Below are 23,379 nucleotides of genomic sequence, written 5' to 3' on the forward strand. Positions count from 1 at the left end.
TCTTCTTCATCTGTATATGTCATCACCAACTACACAGCTTGGTCCTCGTGGTGCTATCACGAGCTCGGTTCGAATAAAGCGGTTCCTCAGAAGTGGTGGAAGTGCGATACCTGATGGTTGCTGTATGATGAGGGCAGGGATCGTCAGAGTACGGTAGACGCGAAGCAGACGTGATCTTTTGCCGAATGACGTCGCGCAAGCCGGTCTGTGGAGAAGGAACGGTAATTTGCGGTGCGCTGGAAGAGCACCGCCCGTGAAGCTCTTCGCGGACGATGTCCCGGATCAGCGTGTGCAAGCCCATGGCAGATGGGAGACGAATGTCCGAGGTATCGGGGCATAGCCGAAGGGACCGGAGCTCCTCAAGTCGCTGACATGTAGTTATCACATCTCGGATGGTAGCAGGATATTGCGTAGAAGAGCGCTGACGGCAACAGTGTTTGTGCCTTTAATATTATACGAGGCTCTCGTAGTTGTAATGTTAGGTAGAGTACAAATTTCTAAGAGTCAATTGTGAATATACCACTTTCCTGGTTGTATAAAAGAGAATCGCCACATGGTGGGAACATTTTGCTATGTATGCGTTATATATATGTAGGACCGGTACAGATGCCTCTGCCAGGTATTTCCATACCTTTAGCTTCTGTACCTTTCTTTGAGAAAATTAAAGAAAGATAAAACATCTCAATCTGAAACGCGCGCTCAAGATTTATGTGAGCCCATTTGCAAGAGCTTTCATGCTGTTCACTGCAAGTGGTTTTCTCAGTAGTAAGAGGCTTACTGCCAAGAAACCAACTTTGAACATAATCTATACGGGCGTACGTTGTGTCCCTCTAAATTCAGAGACGGTGTATTGGTACCTAGGTTCCAAAAAGTTTAATTGCATCGGCGCAGCATGATTGCGACATGGAAAGGCATGGCCTCAACTCGGCGGTACTCAACTTTACGGTCACATTTAGCTCATGTATGTGGTCCACATAAGTCCAGAACCCTGCGCTACTTTATCTCTTATAGTTAAATTTTTTTGCGTTGGGCCATTAAACTGGATCGATGGGAATGTCTGTCTGTCTGTCTGTCTGTCTGTCTGTCTGTCTGTCTGTCTGTCTGTCTGTCTGTCTGTCTGTCTGTCTGTCTGTCTGTCTGTCTGTCTGTCTGTCTGTCTGTCTGTCTGTCTGTCTGTCTGTCTGTCTGTCTGTCTGTCTGTCTGTCTGTCTGTCTGTCTGTCTGTCTGTCTGTCTGTCTGTCTGTCTGTCTGTCTGTCTGTCTGTCTGTCTGTCTGTCTGTCTGTCTGTCTGTCTGTCTGTCTGTCTGTCTGTCTGTCTGTCTGTCTGTCTGTCTGTCTGTCTGTCTGTCTGTCTGTCTGTCTGTCTGTCTGTCTGTCTGTCTGTCTGTCTGTCTGTCTGTCTGTCTGTCTGTCTGTCTGTCTGTCTGTCTGTCTGTCTGTCTGTCTGTCTGTCTGTCTGTCTGTCTGTCTGTCTGTCTGTCTGTCTGTCTGTCTGTCTGTCTGTCTGTCTGTCTGTCTGTCTGTCTGTCTGTCTGTCTGTCTGTCTGTCTGTCTGTCTGTCTGTCTGTCTGTCTGTCTGTCTGTCTGTCTGTCTGTCTGTCTGTCTGTCTGTCTGTCTGTCTGTCTGTCTGTCTGTCTGTCTGTCTGTCTGTCTGTCTGTCTGTCTGTCTGTCTGTCTGTCTGTCTGTCTGTCTGTCTGTCTGTCTGTCTGTCTGTCTGTCTGTCTGTCTGTCTGTCTGTCTGTCTGTCTGTCTGTCTGTCTGTCTGTCTGTCTGTCTGTCTGTCTGTCTGTCTGTCTGTCTGTCTGTCTGTCTGTCTGTCTGTCTGTCTGTCTGTCTGTCTGTCTGTCTGTCTGTCTGTCTGTCTGTCTGTCTGTCTGTCTGTCTGTCTGTCTGTCTGTCTGTCTGTCTGTCTGTCTGTCTGTCTGTCTGTCTGTCTGTCTGTCTGTCTGTCTGTCTGTCTGTCTGTCTGTCTGTCTGTCTGTCTGTCTGTCTGTCTGTCTGTCTGTCTGTCTGTCTGTCTGTCTGTCTGTCTGTCTGTCTGTCTGTCTGTCTGTCTGTCTGTCTGTGTGCTCGTGGTGTGACGCCGTTATGGGCGCTGCATCCTGGTCATTCAAGCTTCGCCATCCATCCTACCATCCATCCATTCGTCCATACCTCCGTCGCAATGTCATCGTGGTCGTTCCATCATTGTCAATCCAGCTTCCTCATTCTATTCTTGTGATGCCGTTGTTGTCACGCCATGGTCGTCATGCAGTCGTTTGCGTTCGTTGTCATACCATCGTCGTGATTCCGTCGTGGAAGTTTATCGCCATGCTTCTAAGCTTCGTCATGCTATGGTCATCACGCCATCATCATCATACAGTCGTCAGGCAATCGCTGTCATACCGTCGTCGTAATGTCATCGAGGTCGGCCCATCTTCTTCGCTCCTGCTTCGTCATTCTACTCTCGTCTTGCCGTCATCGTGACGCCCCCTACAGTGGTTATCATACCATCGCCGCCACACCGTGGTTGTCAGCCTATTGTACTCGTGCTGTTATCATGCCAAGGTCTTTGTTTCGTCAATATCATGTATTCGTTGTCAGCCGTCCTTCATGATGCCGTTGAATGATTCTACTGTCATCGTTCCAGCTTCATCTTCTGACTCTCGTCATGTCATTGTCATCACACAGTCGTCGTCACACAAATCTCGCAATGCTGTTATCCTAGCGCCATCGTCGTCGTAATTGTCCTCATGTCAACGCCGTCATACCGCCCTCGTCGTTTCATCGAGGTCATTCCTTCTTCGTTATTCTATCGTCTTTATACGGTCCTCTTCATGCCGCCGTGCTAATCGCCCACCGTGGCAGCCAGGTACTATAGCAAGGTGGGCCGATACCAGAGAACAGTATATGCGCATATACCCGAAGCAACGGAAGTTTCGGAATGATGACTAGAAATTATAAACAAACGTGTATTCAGCAGTGCGATTTTTTCGTTACGCTGCATGAATGCTAATTCCATTACTGTCGAAGTCATCGTGAGATGGGTTCTGTCGGAATTTCTTGCTCTAGGTAACTACGGCGACCTGTTGAACATCATGTAGTCAACGTGCTGGAATTTCCCTGATGACGGTTAACCACCAAGCGCACGGTCCTGCTTAGTTGTTATTTAAAGGCTCTAACAATAATAAAAAATTAGACAATTACCAGCCCTGCCGTTTCACCGACAATGTTTGAATACTGTTACGTCCTACTCATTTAATGGAAATTCAGCCAGAGCTCCATTTCATCGCATCCTTAGGTTCAATGTCCTTTATTTCTTCCTTTGCATGAAAGGAAGGACCACTCCCTGTAAGATTCTACATTTAGTAGCTTGAAGTGGTGAATGCCCCCTCGACACGCCAGCAACGAACCATTAACAAAGAATTACGTATATGTGCAGCGTAATGAAGAATTGAGGTAAAATAATGAATAGAGCGAGGCGCAATGAGAAAGGAAAAACGGAATTACGATAGAATAGGAATAATACGCAAGGATTTCTCATGAGCAAATAAAGCCACCAAAACATTCTTTCTTTGTCTTTGTTTGCTTCGTTTGGTCACAATTAGATTGTTTTAATTGAACGCTAACAAGAGAGAGAGAGATGAAGAGGGAAGGCAGGGAGGTTAAGCAGATATTAGTGCCCGGTTTGCCACCCTACACAGGGGTTGGAATATAGGGGCTAGAAAGAGGACAGGATTAAAAGGGTTAAAAGAAAATTCACAAAGAGAGACACACACACACACAAGAAGGGCGTTCCAGTTAGACACGTTCACAAAGGCCGGTAGATCGCAAGAAGCGCAGTAGCGCTTCGACGGCCTTATACTGGGGCGTTAGGTCCTGTCGATGGCGTAGAATTCCTTCTTCCGATAGTGGTCGGTCGTCCAGCTGGATGAATTCGTGGCGAAGGGATTCCGTCTGTGGACTGTACTGCGGGCAGTCGCACAAAATATCGCCAATCGATTCTTCATGGCCGCAGTGGTCGCAGGTTACGGTGTCGGCCATGCCTATGCGGAACACATAGCATTAGTAAAAGCAACACCTAACCACAGTCGATGGAAAAGTGAGTCATCTCCACAGCGGAGCTTTGATGGGACTCGAAAACTTATTGCGGGATCACGAAAGTATAGTCGGGAATTCATGAAATGTGGCTCATTCCGTTGTGACGGGGTACACTGGCGAGCAAGCAGGCGGAGCTTCTGTGCGGAGTCAGTTCTAGAAAGTCGTATTGGTACGTGGTGGTCCTCAGTATGGGCTGAACGGGCAGCCTGATCGGCCCGTTGATTGCCGATAATCCCGCAGTGACTTGGAAGCCATTGGAAATTTATTTCGAGACCTGCCGCACCTATATGGTGCATCGTCTCTGTGATCTGAAATACTAGCTGTTCGTGCGATCCGCTTCGCAAATGGGATAGTAGAGACTGCAGTGCCGCCTTTGAATCGCAGAAGATCGTCCACTTGTGTGGCGGTTCATCACCGACGAAATGATGCGCAGTAAGGAGCGCTGCGACCTCTGCTGCCGTCGATATTGTCGCATGAGTCGTCCTAACTTTGGTAGCTGTAGCTTTCGCTGGTATCACGATTGCCGCAGCGGAGCCGTTTGGCAGGAGAGATCTATCAGTGTAGATATGCGTAGTCACTGTAGTCCTTGTACAAAAGTTGTAACGTGAGCTGTTTAAGGGTTGGTGATGACAGATCAGCTTTTTTCCTGATGCCAGGTATCATCAGGTTATTTTTAGGCTCAGCGAGGCAATATGGAGTAATAGAAGGTCTCGCAGCAGGAGCGAAACACGGTGGCAATGATTCAACATGCGCGGTTATCGTTTGGCTGAAAGAGGTGCGTGGTCTGTCGGCTGGTGGAGAGGCTAGAGAGTGGCGAGGAGTCCTGGCAAGATGCCTTATATGGGTCCTTAGTGCTGTGGGTCTTCACAAGGTGGTCTCTAGCGATTGCTATAGTCACCACTGTTGATGCACTCTGAGGCAGGCCTAGACATATCCGGAGTGCTTGAGCCTGAACACTTTGTATTTTAGGTAGATTCGTTTTGCCTGTGATGGTTATTGCTGTGAAGCTGTACCGCAGAAAGCCGATAAAAAGCACCCTGTATAGTTGTAGCATAGCATTTGTCGACATTCCCCAAGTCTTGCCAGTGGAAAACTTGAACAGGTGGCAGATGCCTGTTAACAGTTTTTTCACGTTTGATACGTGACAGCTCCATGACAAGTCCCTGCCTATTACGACATCTAGAAGCGTGTAAGATCGTACATATTGGATTCATTGGCCATTTATCATTACGCTGTAGTTTCTCATTGGTTTGCGCGTAAATGGCACTAGTACGCATTTCTCGGAGGAAATTTCCAGGCCTCGGTGAGGGAGGTAGATATTAGTTTGGGTGGGAGCTCTCTGAATTCTCGCTCGCAACTGTAGGCGTCTTACTGCAGACGTGCATATGCAGATGTCACCGCGTGCGTTCATACCCTGACTGTGCTTGGCACGTGCTCGAGGAGAGTAATTAGAGCTCGACCAATTAACGCCGGGCTAAGTACACCGCCCTGGGTGACGCCACGGTAGCTATAATCTACAGAAGTATGGCCTTCCTCGGTGTTTGAAACAAAAGGATCGTATGCAGAGATAGCTTCGTATCCACTGAAACATCTGACCACCCACTCCTACCTCTTCATGAGCATGGCTTCATGCGTAATGTTATCATACGTCTCGTTGAAGTCGAGGAACAAAAGCGCAAAGACGTTTACGGCGTTTCTTACGCTGAACGTGGGTGACCAGGTTGGCGACGTTATCGATCGATGATAGACCACGTCGAAACCCCGCCATGACATCCGGGTAGGTGTTGTGGTACTCCAAGTACCACTCCAGGCGTACTAGGACCATACTACCCATTACTTTGCACACACAACTTGCCAAAGGGATGGGCTGATATGATGATAGTTCCAACGGCAACTTGCCAGGCTTCAGCAGTGGAGCAAGACGATTTGTCTTCCAGCTTGTCGGTAACGTGCGATTTCGCCAAGATTCATTGTACAGCTCAAGGAGAACCACTCTCGCTCGCTGACCGAGATTACACAGAGCTCAGTAAGAAATTCCCTCAAGTCCTGGCGCTGATGTACGGCCACACAAAGCTAATGCTGCCTTACATTTGTGGATTGAGAATGGCAGATATTGTAGAAGTGGCCTGCCAATATACGGCTGTTACAGATGGCCTTTAAAAGTGAATTCGGCGCTACTTCGCAAATTCGACACCACCGTTGTTATGGTAGTTGAAATCAGTTGCATGGATCGCCTCATCATTTCCGTTATAGCTAAACCATCGCAGGGTCACAGCTCCCTCTCGTAACTTTCCCTAAGAAGCGTACTGGTCCGGTCACCTTCGCTCTGCCTGTATCGCAGCGGTCACGCCCAGCGTTCTGTCCGCGGCCGAGAATCTCACCGAGGACGTGCGTGCAGCCCTGAAGAGGGCGCTGCTCTCTTCTTCCTGGCTGCGCGGTACGACGCGCACCAAGGCGCTGAGCAAGGCGGCCGCCATGGCCGTGACGCTGGGATTCCCCAACCGCTTCTCGCGGGAGTCCCAGCTGGACCAGTACTTCGCCACGCTGGACGACGTTCGCCCCGACAAGTCACTGTCGTCGTGGCTGGCACTGCGCCACTTCCTGCAGGAACAGCAGCGCCGCGCTGGAGGCGACGACGCTGACGTGGCTGTGACGCACGCGCACAAGGTGCCGACATTGTTTTCGTTTAGTTCATCGTTATTTAGAGAGACACTAAGGAGCAAAACTAATTCAGTTTGACTGATAACGCATTCTTTCAAAGCTCTATTTCGCCTAATTTTGCAGTATTATATTGATTACTGTAGCAAGAAAAATGAAATACGAAATTACATTTCTCAAATTTCGCGCCACAACACCGGTAAGGGTGTTGTGACGTCGCTAATTTCAAAGTTTGTTGTTCTTTTATTTGTATTTGAGCCAGTGTGACTAAGTAAAACACTGGAGCTGAGCGAACGCCTCTTTGGTAAGAGATCTTTTCATGTTGTACAAGGGGGACTTACCAATACAACTCTAATTATTTTATCTCTTTAGTGTCTCTTAAGGGCCCGCTTGGCACTTTACTATGATCTACAAGTGTGTGCTGCGCAAGTACTTCAGAAACAAAAAAATAACACAAGGAAGTCAAGAAAACGAAACAAGACATCTGATACAGTCAAACCTCGTTATGACGAAGCGGGATATAACGAAATAATTGATATAGAGCAGTAAGTGAAATTACCCTAGAAATCCCTATATACATTCATAGTGAAGTATATGCAATAACATATATACTGTGAATTCGCTTCAACTTTGTTAACCAGGTTTTACTGTTCATTTCCGTGAACGCAGCATGGAATGTTGCAACAGATGTCTGCAACAAAGCCTTCACTTAAATGCCGTGACAAAAAAAGATGAATAGGTAATACACAAGAAAAAAAAGTGAAGAAAACAAATACAGTAGGTATACGTCAGTACAAAGAGAAACATAAAATGTCGGAGCACAGCCGAACATTTGATAAAAATAAACGTAACAGGTAATGTACTTATGATACAGCAGAGGTAAGAGTAGGTACAATAACAGTTAGTTCTTCCTCGTCACTGTCATCATCGCCACCATTAAGCCTAATTAAGTTTAATTTATTAATTTCGAAATACCGTCAATCCTTCACCGGAATTATTACAGGAGCGGGAGTGAAGACATATATGAAATGCTCATAAGTATGCTAACCACAGAATATACGCATAATAGAAAAAAAATTCAAGTAAAACAAATAGAACTATTTTTACACAAAAAATTCGTACAAGCAGACGACAAGAACAAGAGAAAAAAAGACAGTCGGCAACACGATATATGAATGTGGCGAACCGCTTCTTCCTCGAGTTCAGTAAAGAGTTCTAGCGTGAGCTGAACACCAATAAATTCATCCAAGGAATTCGTCTCTAATTGCATGTGGGGAAAAGGAGAAGCGGAATACGTTACTAACACAATAAAATTCCTCTGAGGTGAGTTTATGTTTGTGAGGCGCTTGTCTGGAAGAAATGTTTCTAATGAATGACTCAGCTGCGATTTAGCTTGAAACTATCGTGTAAAAAGAGGTACAAGAATTTTAGCATGTGGACTTTGGCTCAGCTGGACAAAGTTGCGAGGTCAGCGAGTTGCGGCCATTCAGTTGGTGAATCAGTATGCCTGTAACCAATGAAAATTAACCACACAACTTTACCTTGTACGCTTTCGAGTGCAAGAATATTGTCCTTAGTGTACAGAAACTACGGAACACTCGCTGATTCGAATATTGGTCGGATGAGACTTGCGTAAGCGAGAAGTCGTGTTTCGTACGTAGAACGGGTAAGTGAACTTTAAAGAAAAAGAAGTTTCTTCGATGGCTTTTTATATATTTGTTGCACATGCGTGTTCCAGCTAAGCTCCCAGCTTATCAAGACACCCAGGTAAATATAATGTCACACATTCCATAGTATGAGAACATTAATGATGTAAAGAAAGAGGATGGTTGATTTCTTTTTTCTTATGTTCATATAAATTGTTTTCTCCGCGTTAATACCATTTACCATCATGTGCCCCACTTAGCTACTACGTTCAAAGAATTATTAAGCATTGTTTGGCCATCAACGATTTTGATTGTTTGGTACAGTGCACAGGCACCTGCAAATGGCCTAATGTTTACGTCAATATTATTAGTTATATCATTTATGTACAAGAAGAAGAGCAGTAGAACTCTGCGGTACGCGAGATAAAACGGGAATGGTGTCTTGAAACAGTCATTATATTTTATATACTGATAACGATCTGAGAGATAATCTTCAATCCACCACTTGAGCGGACCATCTCCTACAAGACATTATAATTTACAGATCAGTTTAAGGTGACAAACGCGATCAAACGATTTAAGAAAAAATTACGTCAAGTTGTAGTTGGTTCTTAAAGCCTTTGGCAAAGTCATGTAGTGTTTTTACTGATTGGGTAAGATTTTATAGGCCACTACGAGAACTCTGCTGGTTAGAGTGTAGTATGTTAGATTTGATGTATTCTGTTAGATTCTTTAGAATTAGCCGTTCAGGTATTTTACAAGAGGTACATGTAAGTGAGGTGGGTCTGTAGTTATTAGCAGGGGAAGAAGTGTCACCTGACTTGTCTACAGGACTGACCTTTGCATTTTCCCATTCGGCTGGGAGGCGGCGAACGCGAAGTCATATTAAATATATGATCTGAAGGAACCTGCTTACGCGTTCAACGTATCACTTTAAAAAATACGTTGTAAATATCATCTGGACCAGTACTTTTCGTCAACGTTCAGTAAAAGTGACAATATGCCCGCCTGCGATATGAAGGGGATATATAAAGATTTACCTTAACCATTTGATGTGGATGGGTAGGTTGCAAAAGGCCATTATCAGCAGTGCAAATAGACTGAAAGTAACTGGTAAAAAGAGTGGCCTTCTGTTTTCCGTCCGAGGTAGGCGTTGTTGCTTGATCATTACGCTTTAGACTTGTCTATCGCCAGAACTTATGAGGAGTCGCTTTAATAAAGTTCTGCAGAGAGTGACTGAGGAAGTGTTATTTCGCCACACACACTTTACTTTTCGGGGACCTTGACACTCTGCGCGAGCGAGCTTTTCTAGTCCTTCTGAGCTGCTTTATTTTGCGCTTGATATGAATTACTTCACCCGTGATCCATGGATTGCGTTTTCTCAGAGCTTTTTTAATGTTGCGGAATAAATGAGTTCATGAGTAAGATATGTCATGATGGCAACGTCGCCCGCTCTCTGAAATGCGAGTGCCGGTCTCGTTGTGCCTTCTATATGAGCTGGACTTGGATATTGCAAGGAACACGAAACAATCTTGTGGTCCAATGTTTGTACATTAAAAGGACGTTTTGAAAAGTGATCACTCATAAACAGGATCTACTGCTGAAGTCAAAGGGCCTTGATTACGCATTGGAATTGTGACGACTTGATCAAGAATAAATGTTGCCAGTCAGCGTCGCCGGATTGAGCGAGTTCCAGTTTAACTCGGCAGATTGTAGTCGCCTGCTATAGATATTTTTTTTTTTGACGCGCGGTATGTGTGTGCATATAATCATAAATTGTTTACAAAAGTGCCGTTTCAGCATCAGGTGGTCTGTAGACAGCGCTAACACAGGTGACTACATTCTTCAAGCACAACTTACACCATACTGCTTCAGTATCAGCAGCTTTGTGCATAACTGTGCATAATATCCCGTGACCAAATAGCAGAGGTACGTCTTGATTTCCTGTCCTTGCGCACAATCGCACACCCTGGCGGTACAACCTCGCAGTTTAAAATGCCGGATTGCAGCCTCGTTTCACTGAGTGCTAAAATGTCTGGCTTATAAGCCAGGAAAACCGTTTAGTTTTCGTGCGTCTTATAAATAATACTGCGGCAATTCACATAAAAAATTGTCAGCGTTGACGGTTTCGAATCGTGCGCGTCCCTACGCTCCTTGCTTGGTAGTTTTTTTTTTTTTTTAGCCTCAAATATGGTATTTCGTTCATTCTCCCTGATGAATAGAGGGCAACTTATGCGGACTTTATTGTAAGTTAATGTAGCCTTCTCTGGGTGATCGCAGTTTCCTTTCTTTTTTTGGTAAAGCTTCCTTCTGACGTCGCGAATAGGTTGGGAAAAGTCGTCAGTTATTGAATAGCTTTAGCCCTTCAATTTTGCGTATCGTTATAAAATGGCGATTTTGTCACGGAGGTCCAGTAGCTTTAAGATTGCTGTTCTCACTTGGTGTTCCTTACCCAGCTTTCGAGCCTCCAGCCGATGAATTCTTTCGATTCCTGCGGTAGAAAATTCCAATACAGCTTCAAATATACCTTCCTCAACGGTATCGCGCAAAGATTCAGCTGTTTCATTGTGTTACTATTTGAGACCATATATGATAAGATTAGATCGCCAGCTTCTATTTTCTAGCGCGTCTACTCTCTCCGTCGTAGCCGTACTTAAGCTCGCTTTCCCGCTATGCTACTCTTTTCGCGCAGTCACAGACTTGTTTTTTAAGCCCGCCAATTTTCTCAAGATGTATGTTTATTGCATTCAACTTATCGTTTGTTTCAGTCTTCCCGTTCTTAATTTCCTGAATGTCTTCAGCTATCCCTTTTAATTGCTACGCCACTGTAGGGCCCAGATTCGGTTCGGCGTCGCAACCGAGAAGCAGTAAAGATCTCGGGGAAACTGTGACATCTTATTACATTTCACACAATAGCGTAAGGAACTGTGGGTACAGCAGCAAGAATGCATAGACGTTGTCGCTGCGATATGACATTGTGTTGCGTTTTCCCACCTATGTGAAAAAATAGCAGATTTAAGTAGTGCATCTTGGCGTTGCCGCCATTATGACCCAAGATGTACTCCTGCAAATCAGAGAAGAGGTACTGAGCAATATCCCGCTCAACGGAGAGCACATCATCGTGGCACTGGACGTCAAAGGCACCTTTGACAACGTAAGCCACGAAGCCATCCTGACAGGACTAGACAACCTAAATTGCGGCATGAAAATACACAACTACGTCAAGGCATTTTTGTCCAACAGAACAGCAACAATCGGCTTGGGCGAGTTCAGATCCGAAAAGTTCAACACCCCAAGCAAAGGCACACCGCAGGGATCGGTCATCTCGCCCATCCTGTTCAATGTTGCCATGATTGGACTGGCCCAACAACTAGACCAAATCGACGGCGTACGCAACGCCATGTACGCCGGCGATATCACTGTATGTGTCACCAAAGGCTCACTCAGGGAAAAGGAAGAAATATTACAAGAAGCTGCGACATGCGTAGAGGAATATGTCAAGGCAAGAGGTCTAGCCTGCTCAACGAAGAAGTCCGAGCTCCTAAGAGTATGGCGAGGCAAGAGGAATCGCACCGTCCCAGAGGAAGTAAACATGAAGTTGAACATCCACCTCGAGGGACAGCCAATCGCGGAGAAGACGCTCATTAGGATATTAGGAATGTGGATACAATCGAACCAACGATGTACCCACACCCTAACACTACTTAAAACTGCAGCCAACCAAGTGGCCCGCATGATAACGAGGGTCTGGCGGAAAAGACACGGCATGAAGGAACCAGACACACTCAAACTGGTCAGAAGCCTGGTGGTCAGTAGAGTGACGTACAGCCTCCCGTACTACCACTGTACGAAGCACGAAATGCAACAAGCGGACGCAATCCTGAGGAAAGCCCTCAAGACGGCGCTCCACCTACCGCAGTCAACATCGACCGACACTCCTGGCCCTGGGGCTACACAACAGTCTCGAGGAGCTCCAAGAAGCGCAGATAATCGCGCAAATGCAAAGACTAAAGCTATCGGCAACGGGCAGAAGACTCCTGAGCAGATACGGCGGTGAAGCTACCATAAAGGAGACACAAAGCACGGAGACGATACCGGACGAATACAGAAACACCATCAAAGTAGCACCGATACCCAGCAATATGGACCCGAACCTACACATGGCACGAAGACAAGCAAGAGCAGAGTATGTACAAAGAACACTGGCAACTAGACACGACACAGTGCACGTAGACACCGCTACCTACACTCAGGACAGAAACCACAAGAAAAGCAAAGTCGCAACGGTGATCAACTCGGACCTAAAAGAAACCACCAGCGCATCAATTCGGAACTGTACGGTAGTTGAGGCCGAAGAGGCAGCCTTGGCTCTAGCGGCAGCGGAGGGCTACCGATCCAACAGGTCCTTAACCATACTCACAGACTCCCAAGCAGCATGCCGCAACTACCTAAACGGCAGAATCAGCCACAGCGCGCTCCGCATCCTCCGCTCAAGTGGCAACACCGCCAACAACCAGGCCAAACACACGATAGTTTGGGTGCCGGGACATACCGACATTACGGGAAATCAGGAGGCGGATAGGATAGCTCGAGGGCACGCAACAAACCGAGCATCCAACAATCCCGCTGAGGAACCCGAGCCGGTAGCCCAAAGCTATTCAGAGATACTAAACTACTACAGAGGCATCAGACGAAAATACCCGTCCCCTCACAAACAACTAAATAGAGAAGACGCCGTAGCATGGCGACAGCTACAAACGGGAACATTCCCGTGCCTAAACATGCCAAGCAAGATCTACCCCACGCAGTACGAGAGCAAGTGCCCATGGTGTGGAGACAAACCAACCCTATACCATACCACATGGGCTTGCCAGAAAATAGCTGGGCTAGCCATAATAAAAAACCCGAGTGCGGAACAGTGGGAGAGGATGCTATCCAGCGACATCCTGAAAGTCCAACAAGGACTAGTAAGGCGTGCACGCAGGGCAGCTACCCTCAGCGGAGCCCTAGACTAGGGGAACCGACCCTGGAGAGAAGATGGAAGACTCCATCTGAAGCCGCAAAAATCACTGCAAAATAGAGCAAATAAACGTTTTTCATCATCATCATCATATCCCCCTGTACCTAATTCAACCTCTTATTGGTTTAAGTATCTTTTTTGACAAAATATTTTGTCATGAGCATTTTATGATTGTTGTTTGTTTATTCAGCTACTGTACCTGGCCGCGTCATCTGCAACTTGGTGCAGCTTCATATTGGCAGATACGTGTGTTCTACCCGCCGCGGTTGCTTCGTAGCAATGGTGTTAGGCTGCTAAGCACGAGGTTGCGGGATCGAATCCCGGCATGGCGGGCGCATTCCAATGGCGGGCGCAATGCGAAAACAACCGTGTACGTAGATTTACGTGCACGTTAAAGAACCCCAGGTGGTCCAAATATCCGAGTCCCCCACTACGGCGTGCTTCATAATCTGATCATGGTTCTGGCACGTAAAACCCCGTAACATATTTTCACGTATGTTTTGCGACAATTATGAGTGCATTTTCGTTCTCTCTTCCCTGTTAGCTTTGATGTTTGTTGAGCTCTTTCTTTTTATCCTACGAGGTGAGAATATTTCTCGACGTTCTTTCGCTACAAATAAGTAAAAGTGTCACTGCAGGAGCTGACCTCCTTTTTCCTATTGTGTCCTCACATCGTTCGATGACGTGTCCGCCAGGTGAACGCGTACTATCTCTCCGGCAACCGGCTGCTGGTCCCCGCCGGCATCATCCAGGAGCCCGTGTACTTCCACGACGCTGCGGACGCCTACAACTACGGCGCGCTGGGACAGGTGCTGTGGACGCCGCGCTTTTATTTGTCCATTGTCAACGAAACCTTGAAGGGCAGCTAGTTGAGCATTGCATAACTTAAATGAAAGCTGGCGCGTAACAGATACCCGCATGTCCCGTACGTTATGTGCACTTTGCAAGCTAAGGACATCTGAAAAGCGATACAGTAAAATAAAATTGTAACAAGTATGGTATTACATCTTTATACAGAATTTTACATCAGACAAAGGACTCTTGAGAGTTGTGGTTACAGGCTATCACTATAGCTAACTGTTTCGTTGTTTCAATGTAACTAGATTAGTTTTTCATTCGCTTTGAAGTTAGTCGTTTACTCACAGGCGCATAAAAGAGCGAGTCATTTCAAGACATAGCCACAACATAGGATAAAACGGAAGAGGCACGGTTATATAGACATGTCAATATCGCAGTACAAAACCTAATTTGCACTTAAAGATTTTCTATTCTCACGACTTGTGCTTTGAGAAGGCGGCTATATGCGGTGTGTGTTCTTCGAGACGAGAGAATATTTAAGAAAAGTGAGCATTAATGACCAGATTACACGCAAATGACTATTGATTCCCGTACCACGGGACTCTTCCCTTTTCACGCGCAAGCACGATTTAGAGAGTAGGATGTGTTTCATGACTGACTTTATTGCGCCTATAAATTACTATTTTAATCCTTTGTTTTTACAACATACACCTATATTTTTACAAAAGCACTCTCAGCGTACCGAACATGGCGTTCTTGCGGTTAAGTTCTTCGATGAGGCAGACATACTTTGCCGCTTATAACGTGACAGAATACTAATAAACGCAATATTTTAACCCTTTCAGCGTCACTCACGTATACCGCTATGTTACCGCATTTCTGTCACGCCAGGTTCCCTTTGACATTCCTTTTGTCAGACAGGAATGAGAGGACCGCACAAACGAAGAATTTGCCGTTATTCGTGTTATTTTTTTTTTCTCTGCATTTCTGCGCAACCAAAAATAATCCGCCGTGTTCGCTTCATAATATCTGAGAAAAAAATCCGATGCTCGTGGTGCCTCACCTTCGAAAAAAACCAGACACTGAAAGGGTTAAATTACTTTTTTTTTTAGTCTGAACCGTGGGGGCGGTTGTTTAAAAGGCAAATTTGTAGGCAGCCAGATTTTAATACACTCTCATTTTTCTTTAAATCATCAAAATTGCACCTAACTCAAGAAATTTATCATCGGATTTTAACGCTCAATCCAGGCAATATCGAAACAGAGAGCACCTTGAGAGCAGAAAAGGCAGCCCCCCTATCAGACCAGACGAAAGCGCCCCGTGACGAAGCTTGAAACTGAACTTCGCGGCCAGTCGCGGCAGAAACTCCTCCGGCACGTTTTTCCCGGCAACCATCTGCCGCGGCGTGTTGTATCTGTATACGCAATGACATGTCATGATTCAAACTTCGTTACACACATCGTCACAGGGCATTTGTGTCTTACGCAGCTGCTGTGTGTGCTGGATTTCTACGTTGCTTGAACTGAGCGTTGAAATTCGATGGTGAATATCTCGAATTAGGCGCGACCATCAAGATTTATTGAAAGCAGACGGGACATTAAAATGTTACTGCCGCCAAATTTCCTCTGTAAACAAATGTCTACAAGGTTCTAGCGAAACAGTTAATCAAATTTGGAGGACGCTTAGGAAGCTACGCCTTTGAGAGTGGAATGCGATAGCGTTCAAAGATCACTGACTGCTTCTCATGCTTCCCGGCAACTGCAGCTTATGTAACCACGATGTTTACCGGGAAACGCAGGTGGCGAACAGTATTGACGAAGGCGAGCTTTCTGGGGCGTGCTCCTCCTGCTAAGACAAACATAAAACGGCATCTAGAAAAGGGGTTTGTGTTTGAGTTTCGCGTAACAGAATTATGCTTCCTCGCATATTCAAATTACGATACGACGCTATCACGTCTGGAGGTTGTGTGTAAGAAGCACTTTATGAATTTTCTAACGAATTTTCCTTTGAGAAATTCAATTAGTTCAGTAAGAACTGTGCGCCACGCGGAGGGCCTGCGTGGATCTACATTTTTCTCATCAGGACAACATCGCCGCCGCCGGATTCTTTGCAGCACGGGGACCTCAACGCGTTTGCAATGAACACTTTTATTGCGCTCGCAATTATATGGACATTCCACGCGCATTTATGCCGTCGCCGTCACCGCGAGGTTCCATATGAATGAAAGCGTGTGAGGGTGAGCCGGCGAACGCGGCTCAATCTCGCGTGCGCGAGCGAGGAACGCCGCCCAGATGCGTGATGATGATGATAGTGATCTAAGGAAAGGAAGGACGCTTGATTCGACCCCCCCCCCCCCCCCAGATGCGTGCACTCTCCTGTGACGCGCGATGCAGGGGGGCCATGCGAGGGAGGAGGGGCGCTTCTTCTTCCGCGGCTGCTAGGGTGCCTCGACGTGCTCCCCGTGCGCCACTCCCTAGAGAGTGGAGACAACCGCGGCGTCTACTACGGCGCTGGCCACGAGATGCGCGTACGCCGTGGTAGACGCCGAATAGGGAGGCGTTGCCGGCGCTCGTGTGTCTTGCAAGCGATCTCCCTCGTGGCCAATGTGCGCGCCCGCGCGGGCCTCATCTGCAAAGCGATCTGCGATGTTTGCAGAGTGCGCGTAGCGCCGGTAGCTTCGTATGCGCTGTGCATTCGATGTTTCAAGTGACATATGCAAGGAGGTCAATTGACTCGCGGCTACGAGCCAACGTTTTCACCGACACCAACGTTCTCACAGACAATTTCCGCTGTCATCGAGCGAGATGTGTTCATGTTTACCTGTGCGTGCGTGACACCGTACTGGTTAATTTAGTTAAAACACGTTGACGGCTAGTTGGTTTGAATCCATGATAGAATACGTAAGCGCGTCTGAACAAGGACGTAGAAAGAAGTAGACACACAAATACAGAGCTGTCTCTGGGTGTCTGTTACTTTCTACGTCCTCGTTGAGTCCCGCTTACGCATACCCTCATTGTTAATTTAGTTAGAAAGCGAATGTTCATAAGCTTATACGGCCGAGAAAACCACTACACTAGCTAATTCGATATCGCAATCGGTGCTTCGTCTTTCGTCCGGAACTGCGAATTTGTTTAGTCAGGTAGTCTTCTGATGCGTTATTAGCGGCAGAAAATTATGTCGGCCTCGCAGAACTTACCTGCAATACAAGCCACGTTCGCTAAGCTAATAGGCTATTTATAAGAACATCTGTATGATGTAGAAAAAACACTTAATATGTGCATGTGTTTGTATTTAGCAGCTAAAATGCTTCTGGTGGCACTCTTCTTGTTTCAAATCGCAAACGGTTACTTCTTTAAATTAGACTTCGTAGCGTTAACCGGTGTTGTTGCTAACGGCAACGTGCACAATCGCAATGTGATCTAGATAATCAGCGCTTGCCTAGGGAACGTCAGTTGAAGACCTCTCACCATCTGAGTGACACTGGTTAACAATGCCAGAAAGAAGATCAGCAAAATATTTCTTCTTTGGCAGTGGACACATCAATTCACCTTGCACTGCAGATGGTGTTTGAGATTTCCAACTCTGGAGCGGACCGTGTCGGGACTGGGGAATGGGAGGGCCGGTTAGGGCGCCAACGTTGCTGAGGGTCACGAGCCACCAGTCGGTACTCGCAACAAATCTGAGCAATACTTCATTTTTAAACCATTGGTCGCCACCTACAACAACAAAGATGCAGTATAGTTCCCTAACTAACACGGCTATACCAATACCGGTAGAGGTACTGTGAATGGTTAGGACCTAAAACGGAACTAGAGCCACGTACGACACATACGAAATCCGCCTTGTGTTTATTGCAATTCAACAGAACAAAAAAAATTCACCTTGGAAGCCTACTGCGCGAAACCGACGGAGACAAAGCAGGCAAACAAAGTACCATTATTTATTGTACAAAGTGCAATAAGCAGCGCACAGGCAAAACAAACATTTTGGTTGAAAGTCAGCGCTGTGTCTGGGTACTCTGTGTGCTTCGTTTGTTTCCGTCGGTTCTCGCTCTGTAGCCTGCCATTACGTTCAACCAACAAGCCCAACTAGTTACTCTGCTCAAAAATTCACCGATGAATGCGATACTCCATATTGCGGAATTTGAGCGCAGCTCTATACGTGTTTTCATTTCGCGATATATTCGCTCGCGCGGACAATGTCTGGTGCGGCACATAGGCAGCGCGTGGGTGTCAAATGGGCACACAGCAGCCGCCGCAGACAGACCTCTGCTCACGCAGGGCTGTTTCCACATATGGTATCGGTGGACGCACTCGCCGCTTGGCATTCCGTCAACACACGACGGTGCGCTACTCTGGCGCCATCTCGTAGCGGTCGTTGCCGCACAGCCCATCTTGGGTGGAACTATGCTTTTCTTCTCACACTTTCGTCATACCTTCCTCCTCCGCTTTCGGCCTGATGCTTTCACTGTAGCCTGCTCCTCCGCATTGCTCCTCGCGCTTTTTTTTTATTATTGAAATGAATATTAGGAGAGCCTGGCGCCTTTATGGTGGCACCGGCTACTCCTTGTCACTTGGCAAAGGAACCAAATTTGCGTAAAAAGGGAGAATAGCGACACGAAATATGACACTCAGTAGAACACTGGATGAATAAAAAATATACAGTCCAACAGTACATGAGTCGCAAAGTTCTGTACATTAGTTCAGTCCACGTACGCTTATATAAAGTCAGATGTTTTGAACAGCCAAAACACACATCACATGTAATGCACTGCAAGTACAGAACAGAATTGTACATATTGCGTAAAAGCTGCGATCACCACGTAAACCAATTATGAACCACGAACAACGTTTGTGTTACTCCTTTAGCGTATTCGGATCGTCTGATACCTAATATTTTCCCAAAATGTTGGTGTCCTCTAAAAACTTTTTCAGAGCAAGAAACGCTCTTTTTTGAAGGCGCGCAGTTGGTCATGGGCCAAGTATCTTTTTTAGAGTGAATGGTCTTCTGTCTAGTATAAACAAATTAGCTTGCAGTACCGTTCTTTGTGTATCGTATTTCGTGCACTCGAGAAGAAGATGATGCACATCTTCGTCTTGATGGCCACAAGAACACTGCAAACTAGAGACACGTTTTATCCTGTACAAGAAGTGTTTTGTAAATGCAGTACCAAGACGCAGGGGGTGTACCAATGTTTCAAATTTTCTGTTGTCTCTTAGATTTTCCGGCATTGATGAGTTTATACATGGGTCTATAAAGTATAACTCCGAGTTTTTAGTTTGCTGATCAAACCAGGTAGTTTTGCTGAGGCGACAAGAAAGCTGTCTCAGCAGCAGACGACTTCACTACGCAATAGAGGAAGATTGTTTGTCTCCACGTTATTGTGCGCCCGATTCGCAGCTGCGTCCGCTGCAGTATTACCAGGAATATTGCAGTGCCCAGGTATCGATTGGAATGCAATTACGTGGTTCATTGCGCTTGCTTTTGTATGTTCTTTGAGTGTCTCATACAACAGCAAAGTGTTCCAAGAATTTTTCTTATTGCTCTGTAGTAATGTGAGAGCGGCTTGCGAATCGCTAAAGATAACCCATTCTTGCGAATGTTTTTCTGGTGTTATGAAACGCAAAACACACAGGATTGCAAACAGTTCTGTCACGGTGGAAGATGTCTCTCGGGATAATGTGAACGTTTGCTCTAGCGCTAAATGTGGAAGGACGAATGCTGAAGTTGAGGAATTTTTATGACACGAGCCATCTGTATAAACGTGGATGTACTGGGGGTATAAGGAGTAAATATGGAAGAGTGCCAGTTGTTGTGCGGCTACTATGGACATGTCTCTCTTAGATATAATCCCGTCAACCGATATTTCTATTTTAGGACATGTTAACATCCAGGGAGGGTAACAAACATCCACTTTGCATAATTCAAATCTTGGTAATAATGCTTTATGTTCTCGAACAACATCGTGAATCATGCTTTTGTTTCTTTCGGTAAGCGCGAGGTTTAATGGATGCTTCTCGTGTTGGGTTAAGATGCGATAAATATGTTGGCATGTTTCAACCGTTCGTATGACTGGAAATGGTGGGTGACGAGCTTCTGCAATTACTAAAGAACTCGAGGTAGCCTGCGGAACCCCAAGACACACTCGCAGCCCTCTTGCCAATAAACGTTGAAGACGTTCCTCAGAAGTTTGCGATAAACTATGGAGAATAGGTGCCGAGTAAGCAATTCTTTGTTTTATGAGTGCGTTATGAACTTGTAGTAGTGAAGAGACTGATCCCCCCCCACGTTGTGCCAGCGAGTCGCCGAAGTACGTTTATTACAGCATTGGTCTGTTTTTCAATTGCGCGGATGTGTGAAGCCCATGTTAGCTGGCGGTCAAGAATAACTCCAAGAAATTTATGCTCTTTCACAAACATCAAAGTTTGCCCATTAAGCGTAAGTTGGAAATTATTCAGCTGTCGTCTAGTGAAAGGAAGCATGGCTGTCTTTGCGTATGAAAGACTCATGCCTTTTTCTTTTAAAAATGTGTCGATACTATCAAGACCCTCTTGCAGCGTTCTTTGAATGTCTTGTATATGAGATCCAGAGGCCCATATGCAGATGTCATCTGCGTACAGCGAATACTGTAGACCAGACGGGAGTTTTAGTGGCAAGGCTGTCATGACACAGTTGAGTAAAAACGGAATGAGAACACTGCCCTGCGGAGCGCCCTGCGTGATGCTGTGATTTTTACTCTCTCCTTCGATTGTTTCCATAAATATTTTTCTGTCTTTCAAGAAATTTGATACCCATCGCAGTGCTCGACCGTGTAGGCCAAGCTCTAACATGCCAGCAAGGATGTGTGTGTGACTTACAGTGTCGAATGCTCTTTGAATGTCTAAAAATACTGCTACTGTCACATTTCCGCCACTACGTTCATGTTCGACGCATGTGGCAATGTCTAATACTGAATCCATTGTACACCTATTTTGTCGAAAACTGGTCATGTAATTGGAAAACACATTTGTGTGTTCACACCACCACTGCAGTCGGTGGCCTACATCTCCATTAGTTTGGAAAAACAGCTTGTGAGACTGACGGGTCGGTAGGAGTCAAGACAAAGGGGAGCCTTTCCTGGTTTTAGTACTGGAATTACCCGGGATAATTTCCATGAATCTGGAAGAGTCTCTCTTATCTAGATATCATTAAATATCTCCAAGAGAGCCATTCTTCCTACTGGACCTAGGTTCTTTAACATCATATACTTGACACCATATGGGCCTGCGGTTGTCTTTGTACGGCATGACGAAAGAGCACATTTCAATTCATTTAGACTAAACTCACAGTCAAGTTGAGGATGTTGTGACATAAAGCACGCACGAACTTTCTGTTCTGCTAGTGCTGTCGAACTTGTAAATTATAGGCAAGTAAGCGGAAGCAGTGACTATAGGATGGTAAGAAGTCGAATTAGCCTAGACCTGAGGAGGGAACGGAAGAAACTTGTACATATATAAGCCGATCAATGAGTTAGCGGTAAGAGGGAAAATAGACGAATTCCAGATCAAGCTACAGAACAGGTATTCGGCTTTAACTCAGGAAGAGGACCTTAATGTTGAAGCAATGAACGACAATCTTGTGGGCACCATTAAGGAGTGTGCAATAGAAGTCGGTGGTAACTCCGTTAGACAGGATACCAGTAAGCTATCGCAGGAGACGAAAAATCTGATCAAGAAACGCCAATGTATGAAAGCATCTAACCCTACAGCTAGAATAGAACTGGCAGAACCTTCGAAGTTAATCAACAAGCGTAAGACAGCTGACATAAGGAAGTATAATATGGATAGAATTGAACATGCTCTCAGGAACGGAGGAAGCCTAAAAGCAGTGAAGAAGAAGCTAGGAATTGGCAAGAATCAGATGTATGCATTAAGAGACAAAGCCGGCAATGTCATTACTAATATGGATGAGTTAGTTCAAGTGGCGGAGGAGTTGTATAGAGATTTATACAGTACCAGTGGCACCCACGACGATAATGGAAGAGAGGATAGTCTAGAGGAATTCGAAATCCTTCAGGTAACGCCGGAAGAAGTAAAGAAAGCCTTAGGAGGATCAGGTAACAGCAGATTTGTTGAAGGATGGTGGGCAGATTGTTCTAGAGAAACTGGCCACCCAGTATAAGCAATGCCTCATGACTTCAAGCGTACCGGAATCTTGGAAAAACGCTAACATAGTCCTAATCCATAAGAAAGGGGACGCCAAGGACTTGAAAAATTATAGACCGATCAGCTTACTGTTCGTTGCCTACAATGTATTTAATAAGGTAATTGCAAATAGAATCAGGAACACCTTAGACTTCCGTCAACCAAAGGACCAGGCAGGATTCCGTAAAGGCTACTCAACAATAGACCATATTCACACTATCAATCAGGTGATAGAAAAATGTGCGGAATATAACCAACCTTTATATATAGCTTTCATTGATTACGAGAAAGCGTTTGATTCAGTCGAAACCTCAGCAGTCATGGAGGCATTGCGGAATCAGGGTGTTGACGAACCGTATGTAAAAATACTGAAAAATACCTATAGCGGCTCCGCAGCCACCGTAGTCCTCCATAAAGAAAGCAACAAAATCCCAATAAAGAAAGGCGTCAGGCAGGGCGATACGATCTCTCCAATGCTATTCACAGCGTGTTTACAGGAGGTATTCAGAGACCTCGATTGGGAAGAATTGGGGATAAGAGTTAATGGAGAATACCTTAGTAACTTGCGATTCGCTGATGATATTGCCTTGCTTAGTAACTCAGGGGACTAACTGCAGTGCATGCTCACTGACCTGGAGAGGCAAAGCCGGAGGGTGGGTCCAAAAATTAATCTGCAGAAAACTAAAGTAATCTTTAACAGTCTCGGAAGAGAACAGCAGTTTACGATAGGTAGTGAGGCACTGGAAGTGGTAAGGGAATACATCTACTTAGGACAGGTAGTGACTGCGGATCCGGATCATGAGACTGAAATAATCAGAAAAATAAGAATGGGCTGGGGTGCGTTTGGCAAGCATTCTCAGATCATGAACAGAAGGTTGCCATTTTCCCTCAAGAGAAAAGTTTATAACAGCTGTGTCTTACCAGTACTCACGTACGGGGCAGTAACCTGGAGGCTTACGAAAAGGGTTCTACTTAAATTGAGGACGACGCA

At 45.8% G+C, this 23,379-nt stretch overlaps 1 protein-coding gene across 1 annotated transcript in view; it reads left to right on the forward strand.

The window, feature by feature from the left end:
• Nucleotides 1-23,379, forward strand: part of LOC126530370 (neprilysin-1-like) — a 107,913-nt gene that overhangs the window by 47,975 nt on the left and 36,559 nt on the right. The window contains exons 4-5 of the mRNA XM_072288075.1: nt 6,425-6,750; nt 14,103-14,216. Coding sequence (XP_072144176.1) covers nt 6,425-6,750; nt 14,103-14,216 — 440 coding nt within the window. The remainder of the gene's footprint in view (nt 1-6,424; nt 6,751-14,102; nt 14,217-23,379) is intronic.

Source organism: Dermacentor andersoni, chromosome 5, assembly GCF_023375885.2.
Source record: "Dermacentor andersoni chromosome 5, qqDerAnde1_hic_scaffold, whole genome shotgun sequence".
In the NCBI taxonomy this organism is placed as follows: domain Eukaryota; kingdom Metazoa; phylum Arthropoda; class Arachnida; order Ixodida; family Ixodidae; genus Dermacentor; species Dermacentor andersoni.